The sequence below is a fragment of the Oryza glaberrima genome, chromosome 7 (assembly GCF_000147395.1).
Source record: "Oryza glaberrima chromosome 7, OglaRS2, whole genome shotgun sequence".
In the NCBI taxonomy this organism is placed as follows: domain Eukaryota; kingdom Viridiplantae; phylum Streptophyta; class Magnoliopsida; order Poales; family Poaceae; genus Oryza; species Oryza glaberrima.
Genome location: NC_068332.1, coordinates 3,772,070 through 3,795,583, shown reverse-complemented (window position 1 = coordinate 3,795,583; position 23,514 = coordinate 3,772,070). Strand labels below are relative to the sequence as shown.

Below are 23,514 nucleotides of genomic sequence, written 5' to 3'. Positions count from 1 at the left end.
TTTGACAAGTAAAATGCATCAGTGTTAATCTGTGGGTGGAAATTAGCATCACATACTTTATTCGTCCATCACCTAAAAAGATTCTCATATAATCTGATATTGATTTATGTAGGTGAATGTTTAGTTGTTTAAACATTGCTTTATTACTGCCAATTAAACTCGGCTTTTTTTCTCTTTGGTTGCTTCCCTGTTTGTGATCAAATCAACGGTTTATCTATGCTTTGTACTCAGCTTTGTTAGGTAGTCTATGCTTTGTACTCAGCTTTGTTAGGTAGTATCAGATTAGGGAGCACTGAATAATTAACTATTTTTTATCTTCTACTGACAGCTACCAAGTGAAAGGATAGTTCAACTACCCTGGTGTCCATGTTGAGTATGACCAACATCGGCATCCTTTACATAGTTGTCAAGTGCTTTTTTTTTTTTGATAAAACTGATTATATGACATATATACTACTATCCTCCATGGGTTCTGTTTTTCCCCTTGAATCTTTTTTGTTACAAATCTGGGCAACCCAGTAGGTATTAGCGAATACAGTCATCATTACCTATGATAAACATTTGATGCTATCTAAACAATCAAGTTAATTGCTCCCAACTAATAGAACTTGAAAAGGAGGATTAATGATTGTTACTTGCAGCTGTTGGAATGGTCTACTTCATTGTCAGGGAGAAGAAGGTGGTGGAGTTGTCTCGGAGGCACTCCCTCAAGGCTGCTGAGGCCACCCCAGTTCAAGGGGTTGAATGTGAATATACTCTTGAGAAATTTGCAGTACATTGGCAGTAATGGCACCAAGGATCAAAGAAAATACTACCATTTTTTTTTTGCTGAGTCCAAGTTATGGTTTAGCACTGGAGACACATTATTAATTTTCTTCTTGCAATATGTATTCAGCGTGTGGGTTGATAATTTAGAGAGCTCTAAAACGATAGCGGAAAATCAGTCAAAAATCTTACTAGGCGCAAGTGCTAAATAACGACAGGTATTTCCAAAGAGATGCAAGATTGGTCTAAATGGGTTGAGGCAAAGTCATGATTCTAGGGACATGCAAAAATGGAATTGATGCATACTTTTTTCCCTTACAACAAAATTGTGACAAAATTATTGTTTGTGCTCTACTAAGGTTTTTGTTACAATAAACTTATACGTAATGATTATTTAAAATATTTTCACATGGTATGATTTGAAATTAATGGATATCTTTTTCCCCGTTGCAACGAATAGGCACATAACTAGTAAATCATATAAGCCAATAAGTTGATTTATAAAAGTCTGAGCTAACAAATCTAAGCCTAAACAAAGAGTCATTTATTATTTTTTTTAAAGGTTTCTAAAGCATTTTTTTATTTTTAATTAATAAACATGCCCTTTAAAACCCTCGAACAAATCTTTGCAGTGGTCCATCCAAATTCGAGTTTATGGGTGTTTGTATTTGTAAGTAATTTCTTTTTTCAGCCGCTGTGCAAGATTGTACCGTGTTAAAAAAACATACTATGGAAAAATCCAGTGTAAATTCAAATCGTAGCGCCTCTACCCCGTCAATGAAGCAAAAACGATACTACTACTATAAACCACACACAAACGTAGCCGAAAAAACGAAAGGGATAAGGTTCATTCGGCCTTTCGTCTCCCTCCCTCCGCACCTCGCGCCTATTTCCTCCGCCGTCGCCTTCCTCCCACCACCTCGATATGCTCGCGAGTCCCGGCACGCTCCACCACCTCCTCCCGCCACTGCACCTCGCTTGCGCTGCCCCCCATGGCGGCCCGGGAACGCCGCAGCACGCGCTGCTCCCGCTCTCCGGACTCCGCAGCCACCTCGCGCCGTTAGCGCATGCCTCCTCGCGTCGCGTGCGAAGGAGAGCTTCGGGGACTAGGGCTAGGGCCTCCGTTGGCGAGGTGGTGCCCCTGGTTTCGGGGGCGGTGTCCGAGGAGGCGAGCACCTCCGGTCCAGCCAAGTTCTCCATGAAGATTCCCGTCGGCGACCGCCACGTGAGCCTCTATCCTATTTTGTTCCAATATTGAGGCGAAACTTCTCTGTTTATGTATTGTTATGTCCGGAATTGGGAAGATGTATCTTACGTGAGCCTTTGCGCAAATTTGTCATCGTGAACTCGAAATATTTCTGCAAGCTGTTGATACTTAAGTATTTAGTTTCTATAGACTGACACACAATTGGAAATGTAGTTTGTGAGGAAGTTCGTAAAAAGTTCAAAAATAAGGCCTGCTGTATTTACTTATAGTTTGTGTGGTTATCTTTATTTTAGGGGTTCAGTTTGATACAACATGAGGATTTTCATAACTGGTCTACCTGAGTGTTCATTATTATTTTTTTGTTTCCCAGATACTGGTGGAGACAGGCCACATAGGGAGGCAAGCAAGTGCTTCTGTAATGGTCACAGATGGTGAAACAGTAAGTAACCGGCTGATTTTAGTATATGGAAATACCTCATTAACGAATCTGAAATTTAACAATATGCCACTCCATATAGGTGGCTTTAACAGGATGCCACTCTATAGGATGACCTTATAAAGATGCCACTCCATAGATGATACACCTTAATGATACACCTTAATTAAGGTGTATCATCTATGGAGTGGCATTTTATTAAGGTGTATCATCTATGGAGTGGCATCTTTATAAGGTCATCCTATAGAGTGGCATCCTATTAAAGCCACCTCTAGGGAGTGGCATATTGTTAAATTTCTCAACAAAGATTGGACCATGGAAAGTAAAATCATCTTTTCTGGTCTGAACACCCAAATGCCAATGTGCCCATCGCGGTCTCCTCACAGAATTTTGTCTCTGCTGTTCTTAGATGGGTTTTTAACTCATTTTAGACTCCATTTTCAAATGATTAGCACTCCTATTATGAGGAACTGAACATACGATTAGTTTTGTGTAATTGGTTATGGTTCTATTATGCCTAGTGCACTTACCTATTCAAACTATCGAATAGGGGTGGCAGATTAGCAGTTCGATAGGTAGACTTGAAGTTTGATAAGGGATTTTTCCCATATAATTGTATGGGTAAAAAATCTTTTATATTTTGGGACAGAGGTAGTATCTAAAGTATTATTTTGCACAGTATAGGTTGTTATGGCTCATGATTAAATCACAGCTCTAATTCTAAAGTATTTATGTGCAGTGCAACCATATCATGAACCACCATCTATTAAGCCTGAAGTCTAGATTTTATTTCCTTCATCATTATTCCCCAAACTAATATAAGGAAGATAGTAGCCTATTAGATGTTATTGTCTCTACATTTAGACCTTCTATTCCTAATGGATTTTCTAATTGCACTGGCAGATTGTTTACTCCTCTGTTTGTTTGGCTGATACTCCAAACGATCCTTCTGATTTTTTCCCAATGTCAGTTCACTATCAAGAACGCCTTTCAGCTGCTGGGAGAACTAGGTATAGATTCCCCAATCTCTCAGGTTTAGTCATCAGCTATTATCTGTTTGTGTATTACATTCACTCTTACTCTAATTTTTAAATTGAATCCAGTGGTGGTTTCTTTAAACGAGAAGGAAGGGCTAAAGATCATGAGGTTCACTATAATAACTTATCCTCTATTCTGTTACTATATCTGTTGGGTAATTAGACTTTCTCTTTTGAATCACAGGTCTTGGTATGCAGATTGATAGATAGGCCCCTGCGCCCTACTATGCCCAAGGGCTTCTACTACGAAACTCAGATTCTATCCTGGGTAATCTAATCAACCTTTTCTGCATAAAAAAACTTATATTGTTAGTTTCAATTTTGTTAAATGTGAATAGCTGATCATTGTTCCATTTCATCATGAGCTGCATTAATCACATTATGAAATGAGTTTACTGTCACAGGTTTTCAGTTATGATGGTATTCATTCCCCTGATTGCTTGGCTGTCACAGCTGCTGGTATAGCCATGTAGGTCTAACAGGGAAAAATGAATATATTGTTTTGTGCTTTTTTTTTTAATATCTTGTAGCTGCTCTTATTTACCACAGAGCTTCCTCTGCAGGGCACTCTCTGAAGTTCCAAATAAACAAACAATTGCTGGAGTGAGAATTGGTATGGTTAATGATCAGTTTGTTGTTAACCCAACCACTGAACAAATGGAGGACTCAGAGTTGGACTTGGTGATGGCTGGGACTGATAGTGCCATTTTGATGATAGAGGTTTGTGCTAAAGCTTTATTGGAACAGACTCCCCAACCCCGTTTATGTCCTTAAAAAACAAAGAAAATGCTTATTATTCTTCCTTTACCAATATATTCAAATCCTGCAGTTTTTTAACTCTCTGAAGACAAGAAGTTGTTATCACTTTTGAAGTATCAGTCACACAAGATGCAAGCTTTTAAGTGTTCAATGGCACCCTTCTAAAAAAATTCCCAGTAGCTTTATTAGGCTTGTTTGGTCAGCGCCAAAATTCTGTATCCGGCCTGTACCAAAATTTGGCCATGAATTTTTGCTCATTATTTCACCAAGTTGGGCAAGACAATGAACTAGGATTTCAATGGGCAATATATCTTCCCTAAATGCATGATGAATATGTTTAACTCTACCAAAATAGTACAACCATTGGGTTCAAACCAAGCAGCTCTCTTTGATCCTTACCATCCGCAGAACTAATAATATTTTATAGTTCAAGTACTATAATATAGTTATATGATTGCATATTCGCATTTGCAAATCTTCCATATTTTTTTTTATTATATTGTACTATCTGTCAGATGATAAAAAAACTAGATACTTGTCTGAATGACCTGACAACGTAAAAATAATTGAGATCCATTTGGAACATAAAAATCCCACATGAATTGTGAAGGAATTCCATCAGAAATGATTCAATTCCCACGTGGTTCTGAAAAAAAAAATCCTACATTAGAGTGTTGCAGAAATGTTACCCTTGGTCCGCCATTCCTTTTACTTGTTGCTTTGACATCAACATGGTCTCCAATATATGTGTTTTGGTTGTTAGGTTTTCTAAACATCTATCAGAAAGAATAATGAAAAGCATGATATTCAAGTACTTTTTATGAAAAATCTACCAATACCACTCAATGAAATTGAATATCTTTATGTAATGTGTGGTCAAAGTTTAAAATGTTGGCCTCATGCATTATATGCATTATAGCCTGTAGGATGAGAAAAAAGGAATAGATGCCCTTGCACCATACTTAAACCCCCTACCCAACCCCCAGATGCACTATTTTTTTTTCTGCTAAGATTATCACATGATTTTGGACTTTACTCTTGATAGGGCTACTGTGATTTTTTAACAGAGGAGAAACTGCTTCAAGCTGTGGAAACAGGCCAGGTTAGTTCGGAATTTAATCATTAGACTGCCTTTAGATAGGAGATATTGCTATTCACAGTGTGGTTTGGCTACTTAGTATATGCACATTATGGCTTGTCGCTGATTGTATTGCAAAATTAGTGCTCAGCAGTTAATAGTGTAAATGTGTAATAAACCAGTAACAAATAATCAAGTTTTTGTTTGAATTTTAGATTTATTTGTTGCACCATTTGTTTATCAATGCTTGTTGTTAGCTTTCAAAACCAGGGATTTCTGTCCATGCAATTTGTAATATTTTTGGTCAAGTGCAATGAACCCTAAATAATTTTTCTTTTTTTTTTTTGGAAAAAAGAATGACGGACAGAATTTAAGCATTTTGAAACCTCCTTTTGAAGATTGTCCTTAACTAAAAGCCCATTTGCTTAGTCCACTAGTCAGCTAATGTGACCACTATCATCTATTTTCCCCTAGTTCCTAAATAAATATTAGTTCTGTCGCAAAACATGCGGTTTCTTTTTTGTTTATCTCCTCAGGGTTTCTTTTGGTTGTAGTATATTTGCTTTCCTTCTTTTTGGTTCTGACTTAATGTAGAAATCAGGTGGCAATTCGAGAAATCTGCAAGGCAATTGATGGTCTTGTCCAGAAATGTGGAAAGAAGAAAATGGTCGATGCTATAGATTTACCACCCCCTGAACTCCACAGGCATGTTGAAGTATGAACAACCACATCTCTTTATTGTACGAATGTATTATCAGTAAGTATATAACATGTGCAACTGTTTGAAGTTGTTAATAGGCTTATTTTTGGTATTTGTTGTGACTGGTGATCACTTGCTGTGATCATCAAATATCTCAAATACTAGTCCCTTTTGATCTTCTCTTAGCTCTTTCATTTGCTTAACATGACTGATACACTGCCTGCTCCTTGATAATAAGCAGTATCACTGTTTTCTCATATCCTTCTTTCTGGTGGTCAGGTGGACTTGGTATTTCATGATGTTCATAACTTTATATCTTATCTTTCTCATTGTCAATTAGTTGTCCTTAATGTAGGCTATGTGTGCATCTGCTCCGAGCTCTTATCTGAGTTAAGATGCCAGAAAACAAAATATTTATTTATGTGTTGAGGTCTTCCAAGAATGTCAGTACAAACATACGCCACTGCTAGAAGTTGTTTATGTTCAAGAAGTTATGCAACATCAACAGTATAAAATCCCTAGTTAGAAAAAAATGCTATTGATAGGCCTTGAAAAAACTTGTGATGGAAATACAACATGTTTTTCCTTTTTGAAAAAAAGAACATTTGTATTTGCCATTTCATCTCTGGTTTTCTCAGAAGCAGATTAAACAAAGAGTTATCACGCTTTAGGTCTTCTATATTTTTTCCACTGCTGATTTCAACTGTTGATGTGTCCAGGATATTTCTGGAGATGAGTTGGTGAAAGCACTGCAAATAAAAGAGAAGATTCTCAGAAGAAAGGTTCTTTTGGCTTTGGAGGAGAAAGTAATAACAATACTCTCTGAACAGGGATATGTTGCCAAAGATGAGCCATCTGGAGCCAGTGAAATTTTAGCTGATGTTATAGAAGAGGAGGACGAGGATGAAGTTATAGTGGATGGTGAAGTGGATGAAGGTGACATTCACATCAAGCCAGTATCAAGGAAAACACTCCGCCAGGTGATGAAGGCTGTTCTTCTTTCTGAAGATGCTCATTCATGCTTTAAAATTCTCACTAAAATTTTAGCAGTAGCATCTTAGAAACATACCTTTGCCATTGCAAAGGTATAATTTCTCTAGATCTTGTGATTGTTTTATTGTGTTTGTATGCCATCTTTTACCTATAATCTAATGCACAAATGATCAACTGACGCTTTTTACTGACTCACACCGTGTCCTCTTCCTTCCATTTAGTTATTCTCAGAAGTTGATGTCAAGCTAGTCTTCAAGGAAGTTTCATCCAAGTTTTTACGAAGGAGGATTGTAGAGGTATTAACTGCCCTTATTATCTAAAAATTGTACCTGTAAGATGATCTCCCTACCAAAATGTTAGCTCTAGTATGCTTCATGATATGTTGTATTTGTGATCCAAATTTGTGATAGGGAGTTCATTACTTGTTCAATGAGGTGACCTACAAGGACTTTTTATAATTCCCCTATTTACATGTCCTCAGTAAGGGCCTGTTTGGTAGAGCTCTAACTCCTAAATTTAACTCCAGGAGTTGGGTCTGGAGTAGAGTTGTGGAGCTGCTTAAACACAGCTCCTCCTCTCTAGTTCATTTTGTGAGAGAGCTCAACCCAACTCCATTCCCATTTTAGATGGAGCTAAAACTGTTTGGCTGAGCTCCAACTCCAAGAGAGGTGGAGCTGTGCCACATAGGCCCTAAGCTGCAGGGTTCCCCATGGGAAACAGAGAAAATTAAGAGAGCCAAATTGTAATCCCCTGTCTTTAGCTTTGTGCACTTGTGGTTTTTTCTCCCGTGCACGGGCTTTCCTAGTTAAACTAGTGTCTTGTGTTCTTTGATATATTTTTATTTACTTTAATTCTGATAGCATACTACTGCATTTTTGGTAGAAAGTTAGTTTTCATGTGTGTACTTGACTCCTTCCCAATGCTATAGTGCATGAAAGTCTTGAAAGTTAGCCATGGTGAATAATCAGATCAAAGCTACTGCATCATTATAGTATTGCAATTCATCCATGATTAATGATCAGATAAGATGGTCAGAAATGTTTTGTTGGACAAAACCATTTAAGATGGTTAGATGGAAACTTTTGGAAACTTTTGTGTACTTTGTTCCACCAAAAATATCTGGCATTCTTGCAGTGTGCCTTTGGACTAGGAAGAACTTTCATATCTGAGAAGATTCCTATAAATTGTTGTTCAAAGTGTTGTAGGCTACTATATTCATCAATTCATGCGTTTTATTAATATTGAAACTTCAGGGTGGAAAGCGAAGTGATGGACGGTGTCCTCATGATCTTCGTCCCATTAATTCTCAATGTGGATTACTTCCGCGAGCCCATGGTAGTGCACTGTTCACAAGGGGAGAAACACAGGTAAGGTAATACACCCCATTTGACAGTCTAATAGAACTGCATGCTTGCAAGTCACAGCATATTCTTGTGTTGTTATTTCTTCTGTTATATCCTGGTGATGTTGTTTCACTAAACTTGTTGATCACCCCTGCTGTTGTGAATCTTGAATTTGTTCTCTATCCAAGCATGTGGATTATAATATTTATAAGCAACTAAGAACTGATTTCTTATAGCGGTCAACACTTGTTACCACTTAAATAAAATATATTATGAAGAGTATTTTCAACAAGTGTTCAGGAGTTGACCATTATTTTAAAACATATGAGAGTGTAACAGTTAGTCAGTTACTCATTAGTGCTGATCCTCATGATTTAATAATAGCAAACAACATAGCTAGATGGATATTTGCTGGTTTATTTAAATAGGGCTGTTTTCAGTTGAATTAAATGTTTAAAATGCAGTAGATTGGAAATACATATTTTGTTAACTTTCCTTGCTCAATCATGCAGGCACTTGCTGTGGTCACTTTAGGCGACTATCAGATGGCGCAGCGAATTGATAACCTTGTTGATACTGAGGAATCAAAAAGTTTCTACCTTCAGGTATTGAAAACTGGTTGAATTATACTACTATATAGTTCAGTATCTCCTTTTTTTTTTGCTTAGCTCCATTGTTAATAATATCATTTATAACACTCCGTTATGCTTTAGGTAGTTCCTTTGTTTGTGTAATTGCTTTTAACTAGCCTTTTGGAAAACTTTTCTTTTATCTAGCATAAGATTTGCGGATTACCTTTTCTGCCAAAAGATTACTGAGAAACAGTCATGCAGTCATATTTAGCCCTTTCTAGCATGTGTAATGTGCAATCAAGAATGTTTTCCTAGTTGTAACAGCATTAGAATACACTAATCCACCACTATTATTTTAAGTAGATATAATAGTGAAGATACCCTTTTTTATTTGACCACAGTAGTCTCATGAGGTGGCTATGTTCATCTTTCGACTTCATAATCATACAGTTTTGAAGTGGCTATATGCTTAAAATTCTCATTCTTTGTCTGACCGTGCAACATGATGAATAATTTCCATGATTTATGTTCATAATTTTTGTGCTCGGTAGAGCCCAGATACTACCACTACTCTTCATAATTAGCTAATTTGTGGTGTTACATGCTGCAGTACACATTTCCTCCATCATCTGTTGGCGAAGTTGGTCGGATTGGAGCACCTAATAGGAGGGAGATAGGACATGGAATGCTTGCAGAGAGGGCCCTGGAACCAATTTTACCGCCCGAAGAGGATTTTCCTTACACTATTCGTGTTGAGAGTACTATCACCGAAAGTAATGGCTCCTCCAGGTACATTTTGAGCTTCCCCTTCATCCTTTGATTGCCTGCTCCTACAAAATATTGTCCTTCAGTGAATACGATAAATGTGATATAGTTTGTACTACCTCCATATTTAAATATGACACTGTTGACTTTATTTGGTCAAACTTTGACAATTTGACCATCAATATCTATCAAAATATTTAACTTGAAAACACAAAAATCATATGGGTAGATTTTTCTTTATAAGTACATTGACAATATTATAATTTTGTTAGATGTTATCATTATATTCTAATAGAAAGTAGTGGTCAAAGTTGCACACCAAAGAACGAAAAAGGTCAATTGTATGCTCTTGTTGCCTCTCACTAGAGTTTTCAGGATATGTATTCTGCCAATTGGTCAGATGCACAAAATTACCATCCATGTATGCAGGCTGCAGTTCTTTTACTCAAATGTTTTTCACAATTTAAGTATTTAACAACTGAACAGTGTATTTTTCGCATACAGTACAGCGTGTGACATGATTTCTTTTAGTGATTCCCTCAATCAGTAATACTTTAATTTTGTACATCTTCAGCATGGCTTCTGTCTGTGGAGGTTGTTTAGCGCTTCAAGACGCTGGTGTTCCGATAAAGTTCCCTGTTGCTGGAATAGCAATGGGCTTGGTTCTTGATACACTGGAATTTGGCGGAGATGGCACGCCACTTATTCTTTCTGATATTACTGGTTCTGAAGATGCCTCTGGTGACATGGATTTTAAGGTGCACCTTGACTCTTACTGCATTGTATCTTTCATACAGAAATGCAACAGTGTGGTAAACATTTGGTGTTTGGATATTTTTGTGTTTTTTTCCTAACCAGTCACCTCTTCTTATTGCAGGTTGCTGGTAATGAAAATGGCATAACTGCTTTCCAAATGGACATCAAGGTTGTCAATTAGTAATTACTAAGATGGCAAGCATTTATCTTGTGGGCTTCTACTAGGATACATCGTCAATGAACTTATCTGTGTGGTTATTATGACGTGTCAGGTAGTGGGGATAACTCTGCCTATAATGGAACAAGCACTTCTTCAAGCTAGAGATGGTAGAAAGCATATTTTATGTAAGTCTCTGCTTAATTGTCAATCTTGTTTTATCATTCATAGACACAAAGGAGATTATTAATCAAATCTCAATTGGCTTTCATGCAAATCACATATTGTCAGTGCAAGCCAAATGAAGATGCAATTATACCAACTTTCTGGAGCTCTGTCTGAGTTTATTTTTGAACCCTGGAATGGATAATTTCCTTTCAGCGTTATCTACGCAGCATTGAAGTCATGGAAGGCAGCCACCATTTTTTTAAATCAAAAAATGCAGGACTTGCTTTCTATTTTTTCTTTTCTTTTTTTGCGGGGACATGCTTTCTAATCTTAAATGTGTTACTTATGATGACATCATTTGCAAGCACACCACCATATCACCATATGCAATGTGGGAAGGATATTGGCGATATTGAAAAAAAAATCCAACAGCAAATTGCACAATATGGCCAGAACTTTGTTGGATAGCAATTTTCTTCTTAGATTGTTAATAGTCATAACAAAGTGGCCCAATATGTTCCATGGATTACTATTATGCTGAGATAACCTTTTATAAGTTCTTTGTTTGCAAATTGTTTTCAGTTGTTTCATCTGACTTTGCATTTCATTGTCTTCCTCAAGATGAAATGTCAAAATGTTCACCTCCACCAGCAAATGTACTCTCTCCATATGCTCCCTTAATCCATGTCATGAAGGTTTGTCTTTTCTGTAGAAGCATGCATGATATGTCTATATTCTTCATGAACTGTACTGTCCTAAAAATTTCGCATGTCATTGTTCTTCAAGGTCAAGCCAAACAAGGTGAATTTAATAATTGGTTCTGGTGGAAAGACAATAAAAGGCATAATTGAGGAGACTGGAGTTGATGCTATTGATACTGGAGATGATGGCACAGTAAGTAAAACACAAATACTTACCCTTTATCTTTTTTGAAGTATCTCACAAATGCTATTGGCAGGTAAAAATTACTGCTAGGGACTTATCAAGCCTAGAGAAGTCAAAAACTATAATAGCTAATCTTACCATGGTTCCAAAAGTTGGAGAAATTTACAGGTGCCATTTTGTTTTATCTCCTTGGTTTTATTTGCATATCTTTTGCTCAAATTACATTATTACTTATATAGATCCAACTTTTTCTTAAAAGCTAAAGCTAATTTTGGAATTGATTTTTAAGAATGATTTTAGGTAGATTGTTTACTTTTCTTCTTAGCAATCATGAAAAAAGAGCTAGGCAATGAAAATGGCAAAGAAAACCGCTAAAACTAAAACCAAATTCTAATAAGTGCAGCTTTTAAGAAAAAGTTGTGTCAGCTGGGCACTAAAATAGTCTCTTCCTCTTCTAACCAACTTTCCAATTTTAGCTCATCGAAACTCTTTTTCTTGGAAAACCAATTGCAGGAACTGTGAGATCAAATCAATTGCTCCATATGGCGCTTTTGTTGAAATTGCACCAGGCCGTGAGGTCAGCATATCAAAATTTACTTTAATTTCAACATCTTCATGGCATGTATAATGCATAAAGCGAAAACAGTCCCCTCGATGACAAATGCTCATGTCACATCGGGCTTCCAATAAATTAATGAGTAGTTTCCATGGACAAATGTTTATCCAATTTATTTTATCATCTTTTTCATAATTTGCTTTGCTTACACAATGTGCAGGGTTTATGTCACATCAGTGAGTTAAGTTCTAGTTGGTTGGCCAAGGCTGATGATGTGAGAAAATATCTCAAATTTATTTGTCTGCTTTATTTTTATGCAATCTTAGTTCATCTGCATGTTATGTTTGTTTCAGGCTTTTAAAGTTGGTGATCGCATTGATGTCAAGCTTATTGAGGTTTGTAACTCCTTGAATTCAACATGAGTTTAAACTGAAATTGGGAAAAGTGCACCTTTTAGTATATGATAGCGAATAGATGGTAGCAGATGGTTGGCTGTTGATCAAAATTTTGTTTGGGGCAAGGCTTTTAGTGGTTTAGATCTTGCCTACGTTTGCATTATTGAGTATTGATTCTGATTTTGTCTGGTCCACTTCCTATGTCGTTGTTTATGTAGGATTTGTGTACTGTTGTTATTCAAGATATTCCCACTGAACATAATGGTTAGTGACAATTGCTTGTGTTCTTAAGCAATTTAGCATGCTCAAACTACTAGTTGTACTTCTAGAAATGCCATTTGGTTTTAAGTTTTTTTTTTACTGGATGATATCTGTAGTTATGCTCTTAGTTTTTTCATAAAACATCATTGATTTCTGAATGTCTACTTTCTTTTACTGTCTTAATCAGATAAATGACAAGGGTCAACTTCGGCTAAGTTCTCGAGCTTTACTTCCCGATGCAAATCAAGAATCTGGCAACAAGCAGCAAGCAAGTGGTTCAACTAGGGAGAAGACACCACAAACGGATAATCGTATTAAGATGACAACAAGAAAACCCAGACGTAAGAAGCAAGCTGAGCCATCTACAGCTGAAGCAAACACTCCTGTAAAACACGCAACTGCATCATCTAAGGATTTGGCTTCACAAGGCAGTGAAATGGGAAATAAATAGGGTGAACAGAACAGTGTTCACTCTATCAAATATATTGCTTGAGAAGGTTGTCCTACTTGAAAGCACCAAAAAGTCCACAGCAACTTTCAGTGAGCATATCCCCGCAAAAAAAAAAAAAAAAAAAAAAAAAACTTTCAGTGAGCATATGGCATAGATTCGATGGCACGGCTCAAGAGTCAAGACATCAGCCACCCTATATCAGCCGAAAGGGATAAACGGCTGATGTATCGATGTCTTAATGCTTCTTGATTCTTTGAGTTTAATATTTGCTGACTTTGTTTTCAGATACGCAAGCTGTCTCCTGATTAATGCCATGGATTTTTGTCCGAAGAATACTCAAGATAAGAAGCCAAGAAGAACATTTGGGTTTCTCAAAAAAAAAAAAAGTTTCTAAAAAAAGAAGAACATTAGGTAGCAGTTTTTAACACATGTATGCTATTAGAATATTAGGGATTAACTGTAACTCAAACATGACCCTTTTTTGAGTATATGTTTGAACTTAATATCTTCCACTAAATTGCATCCATGTTCTTTTGTTTGCCCCAAAACTGTGACCGAAGTTGCTGTGACTGAAGAGTTCAGAATACGAAGAAAGAGATGACATCTATGTCTAGCGTCGCAAAACAACTGTGAAAATTGAGTTCTTTCCTCCCGGAGTGTAGATTGACTTTTGCAATATTGCTAATTTCACGGCAAACCACCTAGTTCAAGCACAATAGCACAATGGCTGTGTTTTTTTTAATCTCGTTTGACCTCTGGCAAGCAGTATAATTTGAAGGTACAGATCTATATTACCCTTCTCAACTATATTACATTTATCTAAAGTTTTAAATATACTGCAAAAGTCAGCACTACTCATGGTAAAATTCAAACTTTTAATATAGACATCGTAAGTGTTCATTGTAAATTTGTAATATACACTCTGGCTCTGGTATTTAATACTATGTTGATAGGATAAATAACTTTAGGCCAAAGGTAGTTCGTTTACTTGTCCAAAACACAATATATTAATGACAAGAGGTAGTAACAGAGGATAAATCCCTTTTTTCTATAAAGTTAGTGCCCACTAAACACAAAAGCTTAACATGCAAGCATATTATTTATTAGCATTCTTAAAACCTACATGCAAGCATGTCACATCAACCCATTAAGCGCAAAAAAAACTTAATATGCAAGCATATAGCAATTATACCTACAATTAATTTTATTGTAAAACTAAACATACACATGCTAAATCTAGCTTGGTAGGATCAACAAATCCAAGTGGCTGTGAGCAGTAGACTGTCTCTTGAAGGGTGCCGTAGAGAAAAGCATTCTTGACATCCAATTGGTGAATAGGCCAATCACAAGAGACTACAAGGCTTAGAATGGTGCGGACGGTGTCAGGCTTGATGATGGGGCTGAAAGTCTCATCAAAATCAATGCCTGGGCGCTAAGTGAACCCCCATAGGACCCAACGAGCCTTGTACCTGTCTAGACTGTCGTTAGACTGAAATTTATGACGAAATATCCATTTACCCATTACCACATTAGCTCCAGATGGGCGAGGGACCAAGTACCATGTGCGATTGGCTTGCAGCACCGTGACTTCTTCCACCATAGTAGATCGCCAGTTGGGGTCGGTGAGAGCGGCATGGTACGTGCACGCGATTAGCGACAAGGAGGTGACACTGAGGTTGAAGCGCGTGGCCGGTTGGTGGATACCAGCCTTTCCTTGGGTGGTCATCACATGCTCGTTGACGACCGGCGACGTGCCCAGTTGAGTGGGAATCCGTACACCAGGTACACGTGCGCTCCTTGCACGCGTTGGAGTGCCAGTTGGCGGCGGCGCCAGATTGGCGACAGGCGGCTTGGAGACGGCTGGCGGTCCAGGGGGTGAGTCAGCTTGGGAGTTGGCCCGGGAGTCGGACTAGGTGGCTGACACAGAGCTGAGAGGTGACCCGGCGGTCGGCCCTGGAGATGGCCCAGGGGAGTCGTCAGAAGCCAGCCTATAGGGAGCTGAGTAGGCCGGCGGTGGCTCGGGCGCCGATGTTGACGTCGAAGAGGCGGGCCGCACTGGTGTCGATGGAGCGGACCGCACCGAGGCCAGCCATTGGGCCGAGGTGAGAGCGGTCGCTTCGGAGCCGACCCAGCAGGGCGTAGGCCGCCGGGTCAGGTGGACCAAGGCGGGAGCATCCGATGGGAGCCGACAAGGGTACTGTTAAATCCTCCAACAAATCCAAGTCAGTAGCAACTGTGTTATTAGACATTTCAGAAAACGGGAACGACGTCTCATCAAGCACCACGTGAAGAGAGGTGATGACCCTGTTGGTTGTGAGGTCAAGACACCAGTACCCTCTATGGTGAGTGGGATAGCCTAAGAAAACACAGGTGGTGGAGCGGGGCGCAAGTTTATGGGGGGTGGTGGCGGAGAGGTGAGGGTAACACTTAAAGCCGAACATGTGAAGGTGGGAGTAGGAGGGGTGAGCACCGTAGAGGGAAAAGAAAGGGGTGTGGTGGTGGAGTGTTCTAGTGGGATTCCAGTTAATGAGGTGTGTAGCAGTGTGAGGGCCTCGACCCAATAGGGAGCCGACAGGCTAGCCTGAAACAACAAGGAGCGAGTGATGTTATTGAGGGAACGAAGTATGCGCTCGGCCTTACTGTTTTGTGGGGAGGTGTGGGGGCATGACATCCTAAGGGTAACTCCGTTGGTGAGGAAAAAAGAGCGGGCGGAGGAGTTGTCAAAGTCCCAACCGTTGTTACACTGAATATTACGAATAGTGGTGCCAAACTGCGTCTTCACATTGTCAAAAAAGTGAGATAGAGTGGTAAAAGTGCCAATTTAAAACGGAGTAGGAACATCCACACATAGTGCGAGTAATCGTCAAGAATGACAAGATAGTATTTAAAACCTGAAACACTTGGTATATGTGATGTGCGCAAATCACAATGCACTAAATCAAAATTTTCCTTGGCCCTACTAGAGCTAGTGGTAAAAGAAAGACGAGTATGACGACCAAGCTGACACGCATCACATAAAGAGATGGTGACCTTGGGTAGAGGGATGCGCCAAGCGGGTGAGCGCCTCATGATCGAGGTGGCTGAGGCGGTGATGCTAGAGGTCGGTGTTGGAGATCGATGCAACAAAGGCACGAGTGGAGGCTGCCGCAGAGTAAGCATCCGCCGGGAGAGGGTAGAGGTCACTGAAACTATTGCACCTGATGATCTTGGTCTTGGTTGGGTAATCCTTCACAGAGAGGCCAAAGGAGTCAAGTTCAACGGAACACCAATTATCAAGGGAAAAGTGGCATGCAGAAATAAGACTCTTGATAATCTCAGGAGAAACTAAAACATTGTTTAAAACAAAGGAGTAATTAGGATAGTGTAAGTATGCACGACTGATGGAGGTGATAGGTAAAAGGGAGCTATTGCCAACAATAATGTGAGACGGGATGGTGTGAGTGGGGTTATTGGAGGTGGAGAGGGTACCTGTGTCAGACATCATGTGAGAGGAAGCACCTGAATACATGTATCATTCAGGCGGTGTAGTCAATGTTGCAGTGTTGTAGGTGTTGGCGAGGGCCTATGGGTCCCACTGGGAGGGCCCGGGCCCGGGCCACATGTGTATGCTGCTGGTCCACAGGTTGTATGGTGTGGGCCAAGCTTGAGTGGGCCGTTGCCCTGGTTGCCACTGCTGCTATAGATGGCCAAAAGGCGTGAGGCCCGACGGCCTGGCCCATGGCATGGTATTTTGGCCCGGCCCAAGCACGGCACGGCCCGATGGAGGTCGTGCCTCCGGGCCGTGCCTGGGCCCCTCCACCGGCACGTTGGGCCGACCTGGCACGACCGGACCGGCCCGGCACGATGGGCTGGCAGCTAGGCCCGATACACAAATAAATAGGGGAGTAAAAGTAGACATATTATATGCCATGGACGAAAGAATAGGGATGTAAAATAGACTTTTTTTTATCTATACATATGTCAGCCCAAATAAGAGGGATGGAAAATAGACTTATTTTAGCTATACATATGTCAGCCCAAAGAGGAGGGACGGAAAATAGACTTATTTTAGCTATACATATGTAATAGCCAAAAGAGGAGGGATGAAAAATAGACTTATTATAAAAAAGGCCCGATGGGCCACCGGTGCCTTCCGGCCGGCATGGCACGGCCCGACAGCTGGTGGGCCGTGCCTGGACGAGAGGTGCAGCCCTTGGGCCGGCACGGCCCGACACGAAGTGCCGATCGGGCCGTGCCGGCCCGATGGCTGTCGGGCCGTGCCCAGCCGTGCCTGGGCCGGGCTATGCCGGGCGGGCCTTTTGGCCATCTATAACTGCTGCCTTGTCCGCCATTGTTGCCACCGCTGCCACCGCCATCGCCGCCGCAGCCACGACAATGGTTGTTGTTACGGGAGTTGTTGCTGGTGTTGGTGTTTGCGGTTGTGGCAGCCCGAGCACCGGCGGTGTTGGTGGAGGCGAGGAGAGTGGTGGCCGTGCCGGACGACCGGTGACCCTTGGTCAGTTCCTCGAGGAGAAGGGCGGGGCGGGCCTCGGCGAACGTGGGGAAGGGCTGCTGCAGTGCCAGAAGTGAGCGGAGATGTTCAAATTTATCATTCAAACCTCCGAGAAGAGTGAGTACGAGGGACCGATCCTTGATGGCCCCCCGGATGTCGGCTAGGCTGTCAACGAGTCTTGAGGAATGAGGCGGTGGCAGAAGTGTCGACAGAGAGGTCGCCTCGCGGGATGTTGTGGAGCTCGGCCGCGAGGTTGATGGCGACGTTCACCATTGCCGAGGAATTAGATCTCGAGGTCACGCCAGACGGAGCGGACCGACGCCAAGAGATAAACATGCATAACAATAATTCTAACACAGGTAGACCATGCGCCAGAAGGGGACGGTGAGGGATGTCAGCACCTCCTCGCCCGACCGCCTTACCAGATCTCAACGGGTGGAGGCCGAGGGAGCCGATCTTCCTAGGCGATACACGGCAGCACCGTGGACGACAGATCTCATGTTCGAGCGAGGAAGATGATTGGAACCACCTCACCTCTCAGCGCCAGTCAATGGGAGCCCTTACCCAAGCCGCCTCCGGTGACAGATGGGCGCGCCGCCGGCTCGTCGGGTCTCGCAGCTACCAGCTTTCCCATTCGACGACAAGGCCACCGCAAGAGGCCGGCCTGTTGCTCCTGACCGATGCTGTCTGGCCCTAGCACGAGCACGAGCATCCGCTTCGTTGCCTCTCACTCCAGAAGTCCACATCCTGAAAATTATTTATACATAGTATACAAACTTTGTATACATAAGTTTCTAAAAAAAATGAAAATACCAGAAAAAACATCACATATATAAGCTTTGTATACATGTACAAAGTTTACATACGTGATAAAAATGGAAAACCGAAAAATCCGTAAGAAAAACCAAAAGAAAAATAAAAGGAAAAAAAACCATCTCACGTGTCTCTCCCCCACCCTTCCGCCGCCCCTCCCTCTCCGCGCGCGCCACTTGTCCATCTGCGTGGGGGGAGGGGCACACGGACGTATGCCAAATAGTGGTTATACTCTCTCCGTCCCAAAATATAACAACTTTTAGCACCAGGAATTTATTCCAAATATAACAATCTATTCTCCAACATTTTCTTCGCAACAAATCACAACTCTTCATCATTCAATTTTTCACCTACCTTCACTTAACTAATCACAAGCTTTGTCCCGCACAGAAATTTAACCCAAATTTTTAGACTACTTTGTGTATTAAATTCCTGTCCAGGATCAGCCAGGGTACACGAAATGACAAATTAATATACAGATCCAAACGCAAATAAAGCGTAAAATACTTACAGTAGAGGCACTTAGTCCTCACATCGAAAAGAAATCAGCAGCAATGGAAAAGGCGATCCTAGTGGGGCTTCAGCACCACTCCATGGGCAAAACTCAACTGGGGTCTGAGTTTTGGTCCTCTAACTTCGTATTCAGCTCAGAAGTACAACACTTCTGAAAAGGGGGAATAATAGCAAGGCTGAGTACAACCACCGTACTCAGCAAGCCACATCAACGATGCATTCATGCAAGGGGAGACAGAGAGACAAGGAAGGCTTGTGGCTATTTTGCATAAGGATGGTTGTAAAGCATTTTACAGAGCAAAACAGTAAAACGGTTGATTAATTAAAGTAATATTATATCTCCACTGATCAACGCAAATTTGGTTGTCAACAACGTTACACCACGTTGAACAGGCCCAACCATCCCACCTAAACTAACCAATGCACTGAATCGATTTATTAAGGGTGAGACTAATGACGTTGAATCTGGTCGATTGCCCATAACCACGGGCACGGCTATTCAAATAGTTTTACTCTGGGCAGAGGTGCACAACTGTACCCACAAGACACAATCTACCAGCATGTCACCGTGCCCGGCTGGACATGTCACCATGTCGAGTGATTGTGACAAGACCCTTCATATAACTCCCTCTGACCAATTGATGCCACACCTCAGGTTTCGCCCCCTCCTCCAACAGGCAGAGGACAGCCCCCTTAGTGCCACAGTGAATACGGAAGCAGCATAGGCCCTCGCAGGGCCATCCATACCCCATCACGCCCACCCTAGCCTGGGTACGTCAGCCTGAGGAAATCTATACTACAAGTCAAGCAGTTACCCATTCCCGCTTGTGGTAAGCGTTGTATGTCTTTCAGGGTTTCCCGTGAACTGGTCCTTAATTGCCATGGGCGCGACTAGCAAAACCAAGCACCCACAGCCCACCATTCAGTCGCATTTTAGTTGGATAATTACGACCAATGAAACATGGCCGGATGTCCCGAGCGCGCATGTTGACGGTCCATAAATCATAATATTTGACCGTCAATACTTGCATATAATAAAATAAAATATGATATTCAACTTAGTGGTAGGGTTTATTACTAATCATTTCCACTAGTGTTGGGGAATATCTGTATGCAGGTATTTTGAGGAGAAAACACATCCGTCAAGCGACAAAATGCACCTCCGCGCATTCAGGACGCGTTTCTACGGATTGAAGGCCTAATAAGTCAATGAAAACAACTTAGAATTGGGCCAAAACATAGTGCAGGATGTTGGGGGCCCATTAAGTGACCTACCGGCCAAACGAGAGGCCAGGTGGATGGTTTTTGGGTTCGGCCGAACCACCAGTTCGGCTGAACCCTTGGCGCTTCCCGTCATATGCTTTCACGTGGACTGCTCAGATTTCTCCCCTATGGTGGTTGTAGGTTGTTTTGGTCATTTCCCATGCCCCTAACCATCATTTGGAGCCTATATAAGGAGGAGCTCACTCTCATTCCAACACACACAACTTTGAGTTGAATTACAAGAGGCTCTATTGTATCTTTTGTACATTAGAAATAGGTAGAGAGTGAGGGAAAGCTCTGGAGGGGTGCCTGGAAGTTTGGCGCTCTCTCCGACTTCTTCCTCGACGAGTGTAGCTTCCTAGGAGGAATTCTAGAGGAGTACCGGAGCTGTTGGTACACTCTGCTCCGGGTTCGGAGAATCTTCTTCTATAAAGTAAGCATTCGGGATCCTTTCTTTTGTTATTTAATTATTTAGTATAAGTGAGATATATTTTCATCTTTGCGGGTTCATTGTTTAGTATTCGTACTAAGTGCTCTAGTACTAGGACTCTCGATAAAGAAGGAAGTTCCTGTGCAAGTATTAGAGTAGTAATTAATAACTTAGGCGTGGAGTCTAGGTTAGAGATTACGTTTGTGTTGGCGGCTGTTAAGCGCCAAATTTGTACCGCCAACACCTACATAATATTCAGATAATAAAACATCCAACATAGTGGTAAGACTTATTGCTAATATATTCTACGAGTGTTGGTATTTATTCGATGCAGGACATAAACCACCAAAGTTGGGAGGAAAATCAGACTAAAGTGGAGAAGGAAACATATCCATACAAGGATGGGCCTTGAACTTTATCAAAACATCAGAAAATCGGCCCAAAACTTGCAGAAATGGATAAGGCAGAACATAGGGAGTCCACAGGCCAAAACTGGGGGCTAGATGGGCCAGCCCAGGTTCGGCCGAACCCTGATCAGCACCGTTGATCCAGGGGTTTGGCATGGACGCTCCAGATTACTCCCTGATGGCGGTTGCGGGGCACTTCGGACATTTCCCCTTCCAATAACCGTCATACCTGCCTTATAAATACACTTCACTTTCTTCACTTGTTCACACAGTTCCAAGCTTGAGCTGAATTACAAGAGGCTCTATTGTACTATTTGTATACTAGAATTAGGAACAGAGTAGAGTAGAAGAAGTCGGAAGAATTCCGGAGTTATCGGTAATCTTCTCTTATTTCTTGTATTCTGTTTATTACTCTGATATCAATAGAATTATCTTCCTGAGTAATTTAGATTTATCTTGTGAGAATAATTTATTGGTAAGTTCCTAAATAACATACGGAATTATTGTTCACTATAATCAACTAAAATATAGTGATTGCTTTGGTGAGTGATAAATACTAAAGTAGATATTAATTGCTTAGATGTGGTGTTTAGGTAATTGTTGACGGTTGTTAGCGATCAGTTTCGACCGTCAATACTACCAAAATAAAGGAGAATTAGTTATGCTTGCAATGCATATTTGTGTTAAAATAATAATATTCCACTAGTATTAGGATTACTAACCTCTTGCAGAGAATAAACATAAATGGAGGAGAATCGACATCAAACCAGACGATCGATCAATCGGACGATGTCGGGAATCAGACTTATGCATGAATGGGCCAAGAACTCAGAATTGACACGATGAATTGGGCCAAAATTCACTAGTCTGAAGTGAGCAACAGAAGAGGAGGCCGCCAGCCGAAAATGGGTTGGATTGGGCCGTCCCCTGGTTCGGCCGAACCCACCGTGCAGCCGCTTGATCTAGGGTTGGCGATGGACGGTGTGGATTGCCTTCCTATGGCACGCCATAACCGTCATTACCTTCCTATTTAAGGAGCTCTCTCTATCCATTTCAACACACACTTCAAGCAAAGTTCTCTCATATTCTCTCAAGCTTAGTTTAGTATTCTCAAGCTAGTGGAGTAGGAATAGAATAGAAATCGGAGTCCGGAAGAGTTCAGGTATGGCTCTAGTAGCTCTCATTTCTTCTTTTGTAAGACTTGTACTTTATTTAGAATATTCTTCTTTATACAATTCTGGTATTATAATACTTTCCAAGTATATGAATGCCAACTTTACTTTATATCTAAGTTATATTGATTATACTGCTAGCTTATCTGGGAGATGCATAGATATGGGTATAGTGTTTGCTTATGCAATTACTCTATATCATGACGATGATATTAGAGTAGTATCTATTAGTTTAGGCGTGGTGTCTAGATTACTGGGTATCATTATTTGGGGTTATATGCTGCGGAAGAGAGGTGGGCCGCTAATGGTAACAGCTCAGTATGGGTATTCCTCTGCGCGTGTATATAGTCCTAAGTTAATTTCCTAGGGAGGGTACTCCTTCATATTTAGCACCGGTTGTATGGTCATGACTGGCTGTCGTAAGGAACTCGGCAGTTAGGGGTGGCTTCTCGAAGTACCAAGAAGGCATCGGAAAGAGGTTATTAGCTAGTTAATCTTATAGCTAGGATGTATGTATAATATGTATACTAGAAGTATAGGAATAGATTCTTTTATATTTCCTTTCCACTTAGCTTATATAGTTTAATATGAGAATGAGTAGTCTTATGCTTGTGTGTCATTCTACCCTATGAATTATATTAACCCCTGCTTAGACTATGGTTATTACAAGTAATATATAAATTATTAGTACGGTTCTCTGTACTATAATCTTCCCACGGGATTAAACAAATACGATACCCTTGGAATACTCTCGGGTGAAATGCTACAATGGTATATCCGTGTACTTGTGGATGAACTCTGTAACCATAATATAGCAGGAGTATTTCTGCGCCATTGCTAGGAATTATATTTTTAGTAATATTGTTAAGAAATACCAACAAGCATTTCTGGTGCCATTGCCGGGGAAGATTTATAAAAGAGATTACCAATACTAATACTTTATATTTACCTCTTGTTGATGCGAAAACACGAGGCCTGGGAGATCGGCTTAACTCCAGTGCAGGTCCAAAATCTTGCCTTTTAGGTTCGCGAGCGTGCCAGTTGATTTGATCCTGCCATCAACAAGAAATAAAAACAAAGAAACCGCAGTTAAATCCATAAATGATAGCCGATCGGCCAGCCGCCGATGACATATCATTT

The 23,514-nt window shown here is 40.9% G+C and overlaps 1 protein-coding gene across 1 annotated transcript; it reads left to right on the top strand.

Annotated features, from left to right (window-relative positions):
• Positions 1-1,586: 1,586 nt before the first annotated feature.
• Positions 1,587-13,832, top strand: LOC127778797 (probable polyribonucleotide nucleotidyltransferase 1, chloroplastic). Its single transcript, XM_052305422.1, has 24 exons — positions 1,587-1,990; positions 2,343-2,411; positions 3,312-3,418; positions 3,512-3,554; positions 3,630-3,713; positions 3,850-3,914; positions 4,009-4,165; positions 5,250-5,306; positions 5,884-5,997; positions 6,702-6,962; positions 7,197-7,271; positions 8,229-8,342; positions 8,831-8,923; positions 9,501-9,679; positions 10,230-10,413; positions 10,533-10,580; positions 10,684-10,756; positions 11,358-11,431; positions 11,523-11,630; positions 11,695-11,789; positions 12,135-12,198; positions 12,398-12,451; positions 12,531-12,572; positions 13,021-13,832. Exons 1-24 carry the CDS (start codon positions 1,691-1,693, stop codon positions 13,282-13,284), a joined length of 2,724 nt encoding a protein of 907 aa, XP_052161382.1. The 5' UTR covers positions 1,587-1,690; the 3' UTR covers positions 13,285-13,832.
• The last annotated feature ends 9,682 nt before the right edge of the window (positions 13,833-23,514 follow it).

Coding starts and splice junctions, on each gene's coding strand:
- LOC127778797 (XM_052305422.1), top strand. CDS start 1,691: ATGCTCGCGAGTCCCGGCACGCTCCACCACCTCCTCCCGCCACTGCAC. Junction 3,714..3,849: donor AAACTCAGATTCTATCCTGG/GTAATCTAATCA, acceptor TTACTGTCACAG/GTTTTCAGTTATGATGGTAT. Junction 10,581..10,683: donor CTTTCCAAATGGACATCAAG/GTTGTCAATTAG, acceptor ATGACGTGTCAG/GTAGTGGGGATAACTCTGCC.